Raw genomic sequence first — 15026 nt, forward strand, 5'->3', positions numbered from 1 at the left:
TTCTATCACAGCATGTATCACAACTTATAATTATATGTTTGTATGATTAGAGGTTTAATCATTATTTTTGCTTGCAGACTTTAAGCTCCGTAGTGGTAAGAACTTTGCCTTTTTTGTTCTTTCCTGTATCCTCAGATTCTAGCCCAGTCTCTGATTCATGGTAGACTTATAACAAATGGTTGTTTTTATCAGCAGCCAGTTTAGAGTTATATGTCTGAACTGTCTCAGGTACTTCCCATAGAAGTTGTACAGAAAGAGAACAGTGTCATATGGTATCTTGATGTTCAGAGAAACTTAATTGACACACTTCTTTCATCTATGATAGAATAAATTTACCCTTATTGCTTATCAGAAGAATAATGTTAGGGCACATTTATTGAGCCCTTACAAAGTATCAGGCATTTTTCTTGCATATGTCATCTCATTCATTCCAGAAATAGCCTTATGAAATAAGTGTTATTAATATCTGTTTTACAGATTCCTCAGCTGAGGCACTATTGGATTTATGTGTATTTTATGTTGGGACTGCTGTCAGGGGAGTGATAACACTTTTTTCTCTTCAGAGGGTCAGGACTTTCTTTTTATTGGTTTATTGTCACAAGAATGGTTTGGCAATTTTAGTGGTTATTTGCTTAATATGTTGTAAAGGACATTTTATTTCCATAGATGGCTGGAATGGTGAAGAAAGAGACCCCATGATGGGTGGTAGTGATCCACTGTAATTGCAGAGTTGGCTTTCAGTTAACATCATGTGGAATACCTTTGTGCACAGTTATATGCAGTTTCTCTCTGCATAAGAGTACTTTATTTGAGGCACTGGAGAGATAGTCTCTTTGGATCCTTTTGAAGCAGAATGATTTTTATTTTATATATATATATATATTTTATTTTTGGCTTTTATAAAGAGGATTTATTAGGTTACAAATTTACTGTTCTAAGGCCATAAAGTGTCCAAACTGAGGCATCAACAAGAGGATACATCCTTCACTTGAAGAAAGGCCAGTGGCGTCCAGAACATCTCCATCATCTGGGAAGACATGTGGCTGGCATCTGCTGGTTCTTTGCTCTTGGGTTCTGGTTTCAAAATGGCTTTCTCCAAAAATGTCTCTGGGCTTCTATCTCTTAGCTTTCTCTCTCAGCTCCTGTGCATCTTTGCTTGTTCTCCCAGGGAATTTTTTTCTTAGCTTCTCCAGGGCAAACTCTGGACGTCATCTCTTAGCTTAGCATCTCCAAGCGTCTAGATTTTGTCAGCCCCTGAGCTCTCTTAAGAACTCCAGTAAACTAATCGAGACCCATCTTGAATGGATGGGGTCACACCTCCAAGGAAATAATCTAATCAAAAGGTCCCACCCACAGTTGGGCGGATCACTTCTCCGTGGAAACAACCTGATCAAAAGATCCCACCTATAATAAGTCTGCAGCAATAAGATTGGATTAAAAGAACATGGCTTTTGTGGGGCACATAATAGATTCAAACCAGCACAAACTTGTTAGGCAAAAGGAAGCAGCAAGTATGAACACCCAGGAACGGGGGCTTCTGGAGGTTTGAGGAATAGCAAGGATACCAGTATGGCCGAGTGAACTGAGAGCTTAATTAATAACATGATTTTTTTTTTTTTTTTTAAAGTTTAGGTTTTACAGTCAGGCAACCCAAGGCTCAATTTTGAAATGCGGTCACTGGTTGTGTCATCTTGACAAGTTATTTATGCCTTTGAGCTTCAGCTTTCTCATCTACAAAATGGGAATACCAATTTGTTTTCAGGAAAAAATGAGAAAGTGTAGTAGTGAAGCACAGGAATGGAAGGCTCAACCCTGGTCTGTCCTGGCTTTGATCATTCTCTTAGAGAGCCTCCACGTTCACCATCCATGGAGATGGGTTTTTGCCCCAACATACGAGCTCATATGCTTCATCATCTCATAGTGCCTGTCTAAACAGTATGCCCTCAGACCTAAACCAGGCAATTCATTTACCTTCTCATTTGCTTTCTTCCTCCTTTTTTAAAACTTTAACAAAAAATTTAAAAAACAAGCAATAAAAAAAAAAAAACATTTCAAACAAAATCAAACAAAGGAATAAGAAAAAAACAACCTGAAATAACTACATTGCTTCCCACATATTCTTACCATACCCCAAGAAAATTAATAAACCATAGCCGAACAAAGGAATAAGAAAAACATGTAACCTAAAATAACTACACAGAATGATTTTTAGAAAGAACTGGACTGGAAGTCAAATACTTCTTGACCTGTTAAGTAAAAATCTCTGGAATAGGAATCTGCATTTTTTTTCTCTCTCTCTCTCTCTCTCACACACACACACACATACTGGTAGTTCTGGGACATACTTGAGTGTTAAGAACGAATGGCACAGCTTTTTTCTTTTCATGATACACATACACAGTCCCAGACTGATGACAGCAGGGTAAAGCTAGGTCCAGAGAAGCAGAGTGTGTTTCTTCTTTTGTGAATGGAATATATAATAGTATGTACTTCCTCTGAGAATGAAATAAGTTAGTACCTGTATAGCAGTGAGAATAGTGCCTGGTGCACAGAAAGTACCTAAAGCACCTAATAAATGTTAGATATAGCACATAATTGGAGGTGTGTATGTGTCGAAAAGAAAAGGCTTGTTTATATGTCATCTTAGAAAGACGGACTGTCTTATCCAAAGGACAAAGTTAATCTGTCAGATTGCTGTTCTTATTTCTTGTTGTTCTTATAATTATCTTAAAAAATACATATTGACTTGGTTATCTATCTCCACTTGCCTTCACACCTAAAACAGTGCAGGAATATTTAAATTAAGAAGTGAATGTATGAATGAACCTGAGTTTTAGTCCTGACCCTACTGCCAGTGAACTGTGTAACTGGCTGTTTTCTTAATTCCTTGGACCTAATCTTTCTTACATTGAAATGATGATGTTGGACAAGGTGATATTTGAAGTTTTCTCAACCTCCAGATTTCTGTGGTCCCCCGACTATGGTTTTCACACTTTCTTGTTAAAGAGTAAAATATGAGTGAGTATCATAATTAATTTTTTCATAGTTCTGCCCAGTTAGGTGTCTCTGCTTAAACAGCTCTGTTTAATGACTACTTTTATCACTTTGGCCATGTTTGGTTTTATTTAGTGAGGCTATTTCTGTTTGTCAGTAGATGATCTAGAAGGAGGCAGTTTTGTGTAAAGGAAAAAAGCAGAGTTTGAGGTTCAGAGAGACCTGAATTTGAATCCCTGGTCTCTTCTACATCATTATTTCCCAACCTTTTTAAGTTAGGAGAACACTTAAAAAAAAACAAACTCAAAATACTTGACTGAAGTATAATATGCATGCATAAAACACATATGTCATAAATACCTAGTTTGATAAATTTTTATAGACTGCACACACTTGTCTAACCAGCACTCCCAGATGTCTCGTTCATGTCCCCTTGGAGTCACTACCCATTCTCCTCCCCCAAAGGTACTAGTACAGTACTGGTGTGTGATTCCAACAAATCCTGGTAAAGAGGTTATCCATGTATCTCAGCCCCTCTTGACTTCAATGATCTTTTCATATAGTTGATTTCTAATTCTCATCTTAGTAGAGACCTCTTTTTATTGGACCATTAACTGTTTCAAATTGAACTAATTTAACCTGCCCCCCTTTCCTTCTAACTTCCTAATTTCTATTAAATAGTGCCCCACTTTCTTTCAGTACTCAAACCTGGCTCTTACAGTGTTAAGAGTCTTAGGGATCTCAAGAGTCATCTGGTTTAATTGACACATGCATGTCTTTATTCTCCTGCACATGTTTTTAGTTACTTTATCATGTTTTGGCACTCTGGTCATATAAAGATGAGACTTGGTTTCTGCCCTTATGCAGCTAACAGTCTAGCTGGAGAGATGAACAAGAAAATCAGTGTATTTGTGATAAGTTCTGCATAGCCGTATATACAGGGTACTCTGAGAGCAACTTCACCTGCAGGTGGGGATTGGAGGAGGTTTAATTTGATTTTCCGAGTTAGCCTTTCAAGAAAGGACTGAAGGACATTCTAGGCAAGGGGAACAGCAGTTGTGATGGTTCAAAAGCAAGACAAAGCATGATGTTTTTAGGAAATAGTGAGAATAATAGCTAGCATTTATTGGATATACACTGACAGAAACCATGTTTGAACCTGAAAAATGTTCAGCATAGCTGGAATGCAGGGTCAAAGGTATAAGGTTGTGAAAGTTAGGAAGGGAGTGGGTGTGTAGGGTGCGGTAGCAAATAAGCCTGAACAGTTAGGGCCTGAAATCCAGATCTCTAGATTTTTGGTCCAATATTCTTTAATTATCCAAAATTCTTTCTGAAATTTGTAATGTTGTGTATTGGTTGAAATGAGTAGACCATTGCCTCTAGGTCTTTGACCCTAAAGCGGGTGCTTTTTAAACTATATTTGCTAAAGTATATAATTCAGAAGCATTTTGTGTGCTTTTAAACAAAAATATAAAGGGGAGATTTCAAACCAGGTTGCCCTGGTCTTCAGTTTAATGGCTTTATTTCATATCTCTGAGTTTTCAAGGTATTGGGTCAAATAAAGAAAGCAGCCTTTATGGTTGTCCTAATTTTCCTTGGCTCCAGATTCTTGTTCGTAAATTGAAGGATTAGGAGACAACTTTAATACATTCAACCTGGGAAGAATTCTTTGAACTGATATACTTTAAACTCATAAGAATGCCACTGTATATAGTTTATTATAGAAAGCTAACTTATTAATGTTCTTCTGTCTACCAATCACTATTTTCTTTTCTTGGAGAAGTCTACCTAGGTCATTCGATTAAGATTAGAGAGTTGCTATGTAGGAATAAAAAGAATTGGATGATCTTTTCCATCAAGCTTTGATAAGCAGTGAATACAGACTACATGTGTGTGTGTGTCTGTGTGAATGCGTCATATAAGCTAGATATTGTGTTTATTTTCTGTTGAATGATATTAGAAACACATTCATAAATGCTTACTCTTCAATATTGTTTTTTGTAAATACCTTAATTTCCACTAACCCATCTGTTTGTATTTAACTGTATCGACTTGAAATATCGAATATTTCAGATTTCTAGATTTAAGGATAGATTTAACCTATCAACTGCCAACTTTCCAAAAAGACCATCAGAATAACCTGTTGATCAAACAAGGACAAGTCTATTACTTACTGCAGTAAGAGTGAACACCACCTAAAGTCTTAGTAGTGTTTTAGAAAGGGGGAGTATGGATGTATATATATAGGGTTTGGGGTCTGGGTTCAGGTGGCTTAAGGCAGGTCTCTCAATATGGGGATTTTTATTGGGATCTGGCACAGTCTGTGATATGGTAGTTTAGGATTAGTGGAACAAGTCTTGATGAGTGAGTGAGTGGTAAAGTGAGCAGGTTTGCCCAGCTGAGCAATTTATTGTTGTGGAAGGGTGATGGTTGAACAATCTGTTGTTGGGTAAAATGAGCTTCTGAGCAGATCCTGAAGACAATAATGAAGTTTTTTTGCTAGTTTGCATCCTTATCATCCTGGGCAAGGATTTCCTGGAACAAATAATAAAGTCATTGATGTAGGAGCCTTCAATCTTAGTCCTCGTAATCAAGTATGAGAATGCAGAAGGTCTCAGTTCTCAAACAAATATATAAAAGCAGATGAATTGTAATCAAAGATTTGCTGTCCCCAGCCCTGTTTTTTTTTTTTTTCCCCTAATAATTGCCCTTACCTTTCTAATTGTGGCTGTTACTATGATTGTGGGTCTCTGTGGCACTGTCTAGTGACTTCAACTAGTATTTTAAAGCTCATGAACCAACCTCTGCTAGCTTTGAAATTTCTTCTGCAGCTTCATCACGTCTCTCAGCCTTCATAGAAGTGAAGAGAGTTAGGGCCTTGCTCTGGAATAGGCTTTGGTTAGAGGTAATGCTGTGGCTGGTTTGATCTTCTATCCAGACCATTCAAACTTTTTTCCTATCAGCAATAAGACTGTTTCACTTTCTTATCATTTGTATGTTCATGGAGTGGCACTTTTAATTTCCTTCAAGAACTTTTCCTTTGCATTCACAGCTTGGCTTACTGGCACAAGGGGCCTTAGCTTTTGGCTTATCTCAGCTTTTGACATGCCTTTCTCACTAAGTTTAATTATTTCTAGTTTTGATTCCAGGCAAGAGATGTGCAACTCTTCCTTTCACTTGAGCACTTACAGGCCACTGTAGGGTATTAATTGCCTAATTTCAATATTGTTGTGTCTCAGGGAGTTGGGAGGCCCGAGGAGAGGGAGAGAGATGGGGGATATCTGGTTGGTGGAGCAGTCAGAACACACACATTTATTGATAAAGCTCAATGTCCTATATGGGCACAGTTTGTGGCATCCCGAAACAATTACAATTACATCAAAGGTCACTGATCACAGATCACCCTAACAGATAATGAAAAAGTTTGAAATACTGTGAAAATTATCAAAATGTGACACAGAGACACAAAGTGAGCATGTGTGGTTGGAAAAATAGTGCTGATAGACTTGTTTGATGCCACAGACCTTCAATTTATAAAACAGAGCAAAGCAAAACACAATATCTGCAAAGTGCAATAAAGTGAAGTACAGTATAATGAGGCATGACTGTGCTGGACTGGATTCAGAATTAGTATTGTTGGTGGTATTTATTAAAAAAAAAAAACAAGCTGGATATAGCTAAATATCTTAGAGATGTAATCCACAGTGAAATTCTTGCCTTGTGTATAGGTTGGCATTCTCTTGAATTGGGATTAGCATTTTTTAGAAACACCGTTTTGGATAGAGAGCAGTTGTGAAAGATAAATGGAAAAAATGCATACAGGTAGCCCTTGCTTTGCAGGGTTCCAATATATGTGACTTTTATTTACCACCATTTAGGTAAATAATACCAGTTCTTCAATATGGTTCAAGTTTCAGTTACCATGGTATATTAACTGTGAATAATCGCTGCTAGTTGTTCAGTTCCCAGATCACTGTGTAAGTAGCAGATGCATATCATGATCAGTGACCAGTCACAGCAGTTCTTTCAAAGGCTGACAAGGATTTGATTGGTTATGCACATTTATTAGTCAGTTATTGCACAGTTAGCAAAGCATGTGGTTGTGTTGCTTCATTGTCTTCCAGTGATAAACTCAAGTGACATTTTACAAAAATGGATAATCAAAAAAGGAAATTGCCAACAAAGATAAATGTGAAGCAAAGAAACACTAAGTGATATTGCTGGGAGTGAAAATCAGATCAACCCTATATTAAGTTATGGAAGAAATAGTTGACTGTGGGAGTGCTGACACTGCCACCATTTAAGAGATTCTAAACATGCAGACAGAAGAACTCAGTGAGCTGAACTTAGAACAGAGTGTTTGTGGCAAAAAGGATGAATGTGTCTAGAGGAAGTAATGTTGGCAAAAATGTCCAATTAAAGGAAATTTTAAAGATATTTCATGATATTGAAAATGCAAAGAATAAGAAGTTGAAAGCTGATCCAGACTCAGAGGCATAGAAAAGATGCTCATTTTGTATCCTAAGTTATACAATGAGAAGTACTTACATAGTACTATTCAAACTACTCTTAAGGTTTGTCTTTGTTTTGTTTTGTTTTACAAATAAACACTTTAAGTCCCAATTAAATCACTTAATTTTAGTGATTTTTCCCATAAGGGTTTACCAGAGTGTCACTTCTTCCTCTACAGAAATTAGTCATTTCCTCAAGGATATGGAAAGACAGTGGGTTTTGGACTTTTGACTTTTGTACTTTACCAGCTTTAACCTTGTACAGCTTATTTAACCTCTCTTTGCCTAGTATTCTTTATATGTTAAATGGAAATAAGAATATTTATCTTATATAACCCCTATAAAATGGTTGTAAGGATTAAGTGAGGAGACCTATATAAAGCTCTTTCCTCTGTGCTTGGCATATAAGAATTTAGTAAATGTTCTTCTCTGTTTTCCTTCTTTTTGCTTCCAGAGCATTTACCACATCATATTACAGTTATTTTATATATGCCAGATGGTAGTATTCTTGGAGATTTTCCCCTCAGCAATTGTCCAACTTTATATGGTATTATGTGGTCTGTGAAAATTATTCCTAAAACAAAAAACAAACAAACTAGTAAACCTACTCCATGAATTTGCTACTGGAAAAAAACATAGGGGTGCTATTATAGTAGGTACTTTATTTGCCTGCTTAAGAAGAGTTGGGTAACCATTGTTTATCTTTTAATACTCATAATTCTATAATGCATTGACTTTACTTCCTATGCTGTTGATACTTGCCTGAGGCCTTGTTTTGACCGTAAGAAAATTTCACTATAATTCTGCAGGGAAAGTGTATTGATTGTTTCATTTGTCTCCTGACAAACAGTATGTCCCTGACTGTTTCTGTGATTGTCTTGCAGAGCTCTGAGGAACATGAGTGCAATGATGACGCTTCTCAGGAGGATGAGGGGTTCATGGGTATGTCCCCTCTCTTACAAGCCCATCATGCCATGGAAAAGATGGAAGAGTTTGTTTGTAAGGTAAGATGACAGTTTCTTGTCTTTTCCTTGCTGTATGTTTAGCGCTTCCCAAACAAACCTTTAAGAGAACAGTAGTACCTTAGTCTTTAAAGGTTTGCTTTAGAGATCATCTGTGGTGAAATGCACAGGCAAGAAGAGGAGGCAGGCTCAGGACTTTAGCCTGTTCAAGACGACTTTAGCCTGTTCAAGACGTAATACATTTCTTTGTTTACAGTGGCTGAGATAAAGTTTTGAAAAAACTAAGATATCCAGTTGGAAACAAGTTTTTCCTGATAAAGGTTGACAGAGTAAATGTCTTGTTGATCGTTTAGACAAGACAGAATGAAGCAAAATTGGGGGTGGTTAATGCCTGGATTTAGGAGATATTAAAATGCCATCTCTGAGTTCTTTAGAATTTATTTTACTGTTTATTTGACTCCAATGGCAGATGTGCTGTGCTGTCTAGGGATTTGTGGGGATTCTTTAGACAGAATTTTCCCAGTTTTCATGCACATCTAGTATTTTTTAGTTCAGCCGGGTATATTTTGTGCCTCTAAGGTTTTTTGCCCTATTCCTTGTCTGATTTATCATCAGAACCTATTGTGGTAATATTTCTTTTTTGCCAAAACAGTGATTTAGAATTGAGGTTGCTTGCTTGGAGAAAATAGTCAGGGACAATGGTAAGTTTATAGCCACATGATTAATCTGATCAACAGGGAGAAAAGGGTCCCTGGCAGGTATGATCTAAAGTGAGCATAAGTCAGTCAGTCTGTGTATATATGTGTATATGAAGTCATTTATTGAACATTTCTGGTGAACTCTTGATCATTTAAAGGAAATTTTTTGTGACATTTAGCTTTTCCGTGGACTTTATGAAACCAAGACATTTTTATATGTGTGGTCTTCGATTTTGAATGCTAAATTTAGGTTTTTCTACATCCACAATGATACTAGAAATAATTGCAGCCAGGTAACTTTGAGCCAAGGGAACATTGTGATCTGAACACAGACATTCCTTTCAAACAAGGGTCTGGGGAAGGGTGTATAAAAGTTTGTGGATCTAACACAATGTTCTAGTGATATTTAAAAAAAAAAAAAAAAAAGTTTGTGGATCTGCATAGAACCCAGGAAATTTTAATCAGTGTTTAAAAATTGATGAAGAAAAAGCCAAATGAAATAATAGCTCCATTCCTTCTGATTGCTGTCTCAGGAGAATTAGCACAAAGGGATACAAAAGATGTAGTTCCTTTTTCAAAACGCGTATTTAGTGTTATGAAATCTCTCGAAGTTGTATACTCAGTGCCTGGGCTCTTAGGGATTTTCAGTATTTATATATCAGTTGGGTACTGTAGCTGCCTTTTTGTCTTTCCTTTGTTTACCAAGAGCAAAGAATAAAACAAATAAAACATTCAATTTAACAGCTAATGAGGAATAAATAGGGCATTTGTTTGCTACAGATTGATTTACTGAAGAAAAATGAGTGGGTCACAAAGATTATTACCGTTCCCTTATCTCCTAGCAGTTTGTCTGCGAGCAGAATGAAGCGGTGCCCTGTCACAAGCTGCCCTCCAGCATTGCTCCACCCTGCCATGGCAGTGCAGCTGACTGTATTTGAAAAATAGCCATGGCTAGTAACACAAAGATTCAGTTTCTTGGACTGTAAGCAAGTAAACAGCAGTTTAAAATGAGGTGTGCATGGCCTTGATGATATACCTTCCCTTTTAGAAAAATTTTTCTTTTAAGAATAGGGAAAATAAAATCATTTATCTTTAGAGGTTCCAAGTTTGATCTTGGTCTCTCTTTTTCCAGCCTTCACATTTTGCTGTTTTACCAGCAAAGCCAGGCCCTTTGGGGAATAGGAGGTCTGTTGTGGGTATGTTTAAAAAAATTCTGTGTGTGTGTATTTTATGGCCTAAAACCCAATGGACCATTGCTAAGATGATTTCTTTAGGCAGTGTCTTGATTGAGCTTATAAATAAATATGACTTGAGCTAAGCTGTGACCCTCATCTCTTTCAAGGGGGTTCTAAAAGAAGTTACCTGTTTGTGCTGGCCTTTGGCTGGCTGTATATGACTCTCAGTTGAGAATCAGTGTGCAATGACTCTTGTATATGTATATGTCACTAGTTACAGTGCAATCATGAAAGAACAGCTCCTTGCTTCAGTGTTTAGAGCCTGGAGTGTTAGTTTAGAAAACTGTGGGGAAAGATCACTCTGTAGCTAGTAAGAAACTTAGCACAATTCTTTTGGACTATAAAAAGGGAGCATTTGACTATTTTGGCTGTTTGTGTTAACACAATAGCACTTTTGATACACTCACAGAGGAGTTGTTTGTACATTGTGGACTGCTTTGAGGGTGTAAGGATTGTGTTTCACTTTAGTCTCCTTTTTTTCCCTCTTAGAAAATAATACTCTCTCAGAATACAGAGTAGCAGCATTTTGTAAGGTTAATCTCAACAATAACGATCTTTCCCAAGTTCAGATTGGGTACAAAAAATTCAGTATCATGGTCTCTCTCTCCCTCCAGATAGTCTAGTGGAGGATCTCAGATAGCTGAGTTCACAAGTGGCACTGAGATAGACAATTCACGATCTAGATTAGTCTTTTGACATTATTTTATTTTTTTGTATGTTAGGAGCAAACATGGAAATGACCATAATTAGCCCTAATAACCGTAAACTTCAGGTCTTGATTTGGAAGGTGAGAGAGAGAAGTCTTGATGGGGCATTAGGAGCACCATGCCTGTTTTAAAATTGTTAGTCCTCACTTCATTTGGAGGTGGAGAAGGTGTTACACAGAGGATCAATTCTTTTTATAAATATCTATACGGAAGGATTAAGGAGAGCAGGAAAATATTATGGAGAGAAAGGAATGGGCACAGGAGCTGGTGAGTCCTAGCAGTCTTTCTGCAGAGTAGAGGAGGGAGCCAAGTTTCTGTGGTTTAGCCTGTTTGTCACCAGACCCCTGAGGGATAGGGATGGGGGTGGGAGTCAGTGTCTGAAGCTGAAGCCTACTGATTTAGAGCCTGGATTCTTGCTTTATAGTGTACAAGACTGGAAGGACTGCTGAGACCACATTATTAGCTGGGAGATAGATCATGTGCCTGGCATTTTTCCTTATATCTTCTGGCTAACAGAAGCAAGTTAATTCAGGATTAAATGATCCTTGTGGGTTAGGCTCTCTAGGCTGAGAGACATTTAAAAAATAGCAGAGTGCAGAGATAGATAAACTTTTTAAGGAGGAGGACATCAAGCCCTGATCCCTTTTCCTTTAGAGTCTGATAGGGGAGGGACAATGAGGAAAAGGTAGAAAAGATGGCTAAGGGAACTGAAGGGCAATTAAGGCTGTTTCTCTCCAGCATTGGAAGGGTGGTCCAGTCACTGACTCATAGGCAGATGATAGCCTCTGGGAAAGATCAGGATTTCATACCATCTTTGGGATGGATGCAAGGGCTTGCTAGCGCATTTATGAAGTGCTTTGTGTCATCTCATTTAATCTTCATAACTTCCTTATGAAGTTTTGAAACACTGTTATCATTTTGTAAATGAGGAAACTGAGGCTTGGAGACTGTGATTGTTTAAGCAAAGTTCATACAACTAGTTAATGGCAGGGCCCCAAGATTTTCTGACTCACACACTCTTTCTTTTCTGCTTCATGTTACTAAGGGGGAAAGAGAATAAGGGGGAGGGAGAGGTTTTAGCAAAAGGCACAAAAGTGTGATTCTATATAGTTCTTTTTCCACAAAGAAGATTATTAAATGTGAAAAACAGTCCCATTTGACACCACAGGGTAAAGTGAAGTCTTTTGTGGAGGATGAAGGAGGGGTCTGTATGAGTGGAACCTGTACCCCACCTTCAGCCGGAATGAAACCTTTTTAAAAATAATTTTTTTCCCCATTATAAAGCAGTGTGGTAAGAGACAGTTGTTTGGGGACCAATGTTGTTAAATTGTCAGTTAAAACCATAAAGGCTTTTGTTAATATTCTTCTCTTTCCAGGTATGGGAAGGTCGATGGCGAGTAATTCCTCATGATGTACTACCAGACTGGCTCAAGGATAATGACTTCCTTTTACATGGACATCGGCCCCCTATGCCTTCTTTCCGGGCCTGTTTTAAGAGCATATTCAGAATACACACAGAGACAGGCAACATCTGGACACACCTCTTAGGCACGTAGTATCATTTGTGTAATGGTGATTCGCCTTTTTCTTTTTTCTTTTCATGTATTTGAGGGCAAAACTGTACTTGGGATTTGCTATTTTGCTTTCCAGATTTCTAATGGAAATTCCCATTGGTTTACTCTGGTTATCCTAGTTTGCACTATGCTTTTATTACAGCTAAGTCATATTGTTCCTTACTAGATTTAAGTAACCAGTGGCCTTGAGCCAGGACAAGGAAAAGGTGCTGTATATAAAAATGTGTTATATTTTAATGAGCACTGAAGGAAAGGTAGTTATTTAATAGAAATAAGCTGATTTTCAAAGTCATTACTTGGAATATTCACAGTTAAATTTCAGTTTTACTTCAAGTAGAGTGAGGTCTTTAATATTTTTGTTTCATCATGATTAGATATTACAGTGTATGGATAGGACATTACAAAGAATTCAATGGGGAAAGAACAGTTTTTTCAACAAATGGGACAACTGGATGTCTATATGTGGAAGAATGGATTTGGACCCCTACCTCAAACCATATATGGAAATTAACTAAAAATGGATCAAAGACATAAATATCAGAGCTAAAACTATAGAACTCCTAGAAAAACATAGATATAAATCTTTGTGACCTTGGATTAGGTTATAGTTTCTTAGATGTAACACTTAAAGCACAAGTAACCAATTGATGATATTATTGGACTTCATCAAAATGTAAAGCCTTCATATGTTAAAGGACACCATCAAGCAAGTGAAAAGACATCCCACAGAATGGGGGAAAATATTTGCAAATGATCTATTTGATAATGGTCTAGTATCCAGAAGATACAAGCTCTTATAGTTCAACAAGAAAAAACAACACAGTGGGCAAAGGATCTGAATAGATGTCTCTCCAAAGAGATCTGCAAATGGCCAATAAATTGCACATGAAAAGATGTGCTTCAGTCATTAGTCATTTAAGGAAATGCTATTTAGAACACAATGATATACCATTTCATACCCACTAAGATGACTGTAATCAAAAAATGGAAAAAAACAAGTGTCAGTGAGGATGGAAAGTGAGACCCTGGTATGTTGCTGGTGAGAATGTAAAATGATGCAGCTGCTGTGGAAAACAATTTGGGAGTTCCTCAAAAAGTTAAATATAAAGTTACCATATGACTCAGTGGTTCTATTCCTAGGAATATACCCAAGAGAATTAAAAACCCATGTTCATACCAAAATGTGTTATACAGATGTTCATAGCACCATTATTTATAATAACCAGAAGTGGCAACAACTGAAATGTCCATCGCCTGATGGGTGGATAAACAAAATGTGGTACATCTGTGCAATGGACTGTTATTCAGTCATAAAAAGAAATGAAATGCTGGTTCCTGCTACAACATGATAAACCTTGAAAACATTATGCTCAGTGAAGGAAGTCAGACAAAAAGACCAAGTATTATTTTATTCCATTTATGTGAAATGTCCAGAAGAGGCAAATCCATAGTGAAAGAAAGAAAGTAGATTATTGGTTGCCAGGGACTGGAGGAAGTGGGGAATGGGGAGTAACTGCTAATGGACCTGGAGTTTCTTTTGGGGGTGATGAAAATATTCTAGAATTAGTGGTGAAGGTTGCATAACCTGGTGAATATACTAAGTTTCTGTTCTGACCCCATTTGACTTGCATGTCTTGTCACATATCTGGTTTCCACTGTGGCCCTGAGTTTCTGCCCGCTAGTATAGTGAGAGTAGAATACAGAAGTCAGTTTTGTTGCTGACTTCTAACTCAAGGGCAACTCTTTTATTAAAAATGGATAAAACAGTCACTCAGAAAATGTTTAATTTCTTAATTTCTATACCTTCCTTGTGTTAAATGGTGCTTTCCTAAGCTATAAGAATGTTGTTCTTTACTGTGGAGAAGAAGATTTAAGAACTGGATATGAAATGGCCTGGATAGTTCTTAATAGGTCTTAACTCATCAATTTGTTGGGCCAGCTAGTGAGGACCAGAGAAACACTGCTCCTTGACAGCTGTTGGTAGAAGAAAGCTGTATTTCTTGGCCGGGTTTTGGGGGTACTGGACTTCTTTGCAGAAGCAAAGTGGAATAATAAAAAAAATAATAAAAAGAAAAATAAAATATCATACAATACAATACTAGGGTCAGACAACAACGCCACTACCAAGAATCCCATATCCCTTCCTATATCCCCCTCTTGTACACATTTAATTTTGGTATATTGCCTTTGTTACATTTAATGGAAGCATATTACAATTTTACTGTTGACCATAGACTCCAGTTTGTTTGATTATATTTTTCCCCCCAATACCATCCCCTTTCCAACCCACTGCCTGGTTGACATTCATTTGTTCTCCCACATGCAAGAACAGTTTGATATTTGTA

The 15026-nt window shown here is 37.3% G+C and overlaps 1 protein-coding gene across 1 annotated transcript in view; it reads left to right on the forward strand.

Annotated features, from left to right (window-relative positions):
* ADIPOR2 (adiponectin receptor 2) overlaps positions 1 to 15026 on the forward strand; it is an 87835-nt gene that overhangs the window by 58777 nt on the left and 14032 nt on the right. Inside the window, exons 3-4 of the mRNA XM_037847056.1 lie at positions 8390 to 8509; positions 12484 to 12655. Coding sequence (XP_037702984.1) covers positions 8390 to 8509; positions 12484 to 12655 — 292 coding nt within the window. The remainder of the gene's footprint in view (positions 1 to 8389; positions 8510 to 12483; positions 12656 to 15026) is intronic.

This window comes from Choloepus didactylus, chromosome 8 (assembly GCF_015220235.1).
Source record: "Choloepus didactylus isolate mChoDid1 chromosome 8, mChoDid1.pri, whole genome shotgun sequence".
NCBI classification, from domain to species: Eukaryota; Metazoa; Chordata; class Mammalia; order Pilosa; family Megalonychidae; genus Choloepus; species Choloepus didactylus.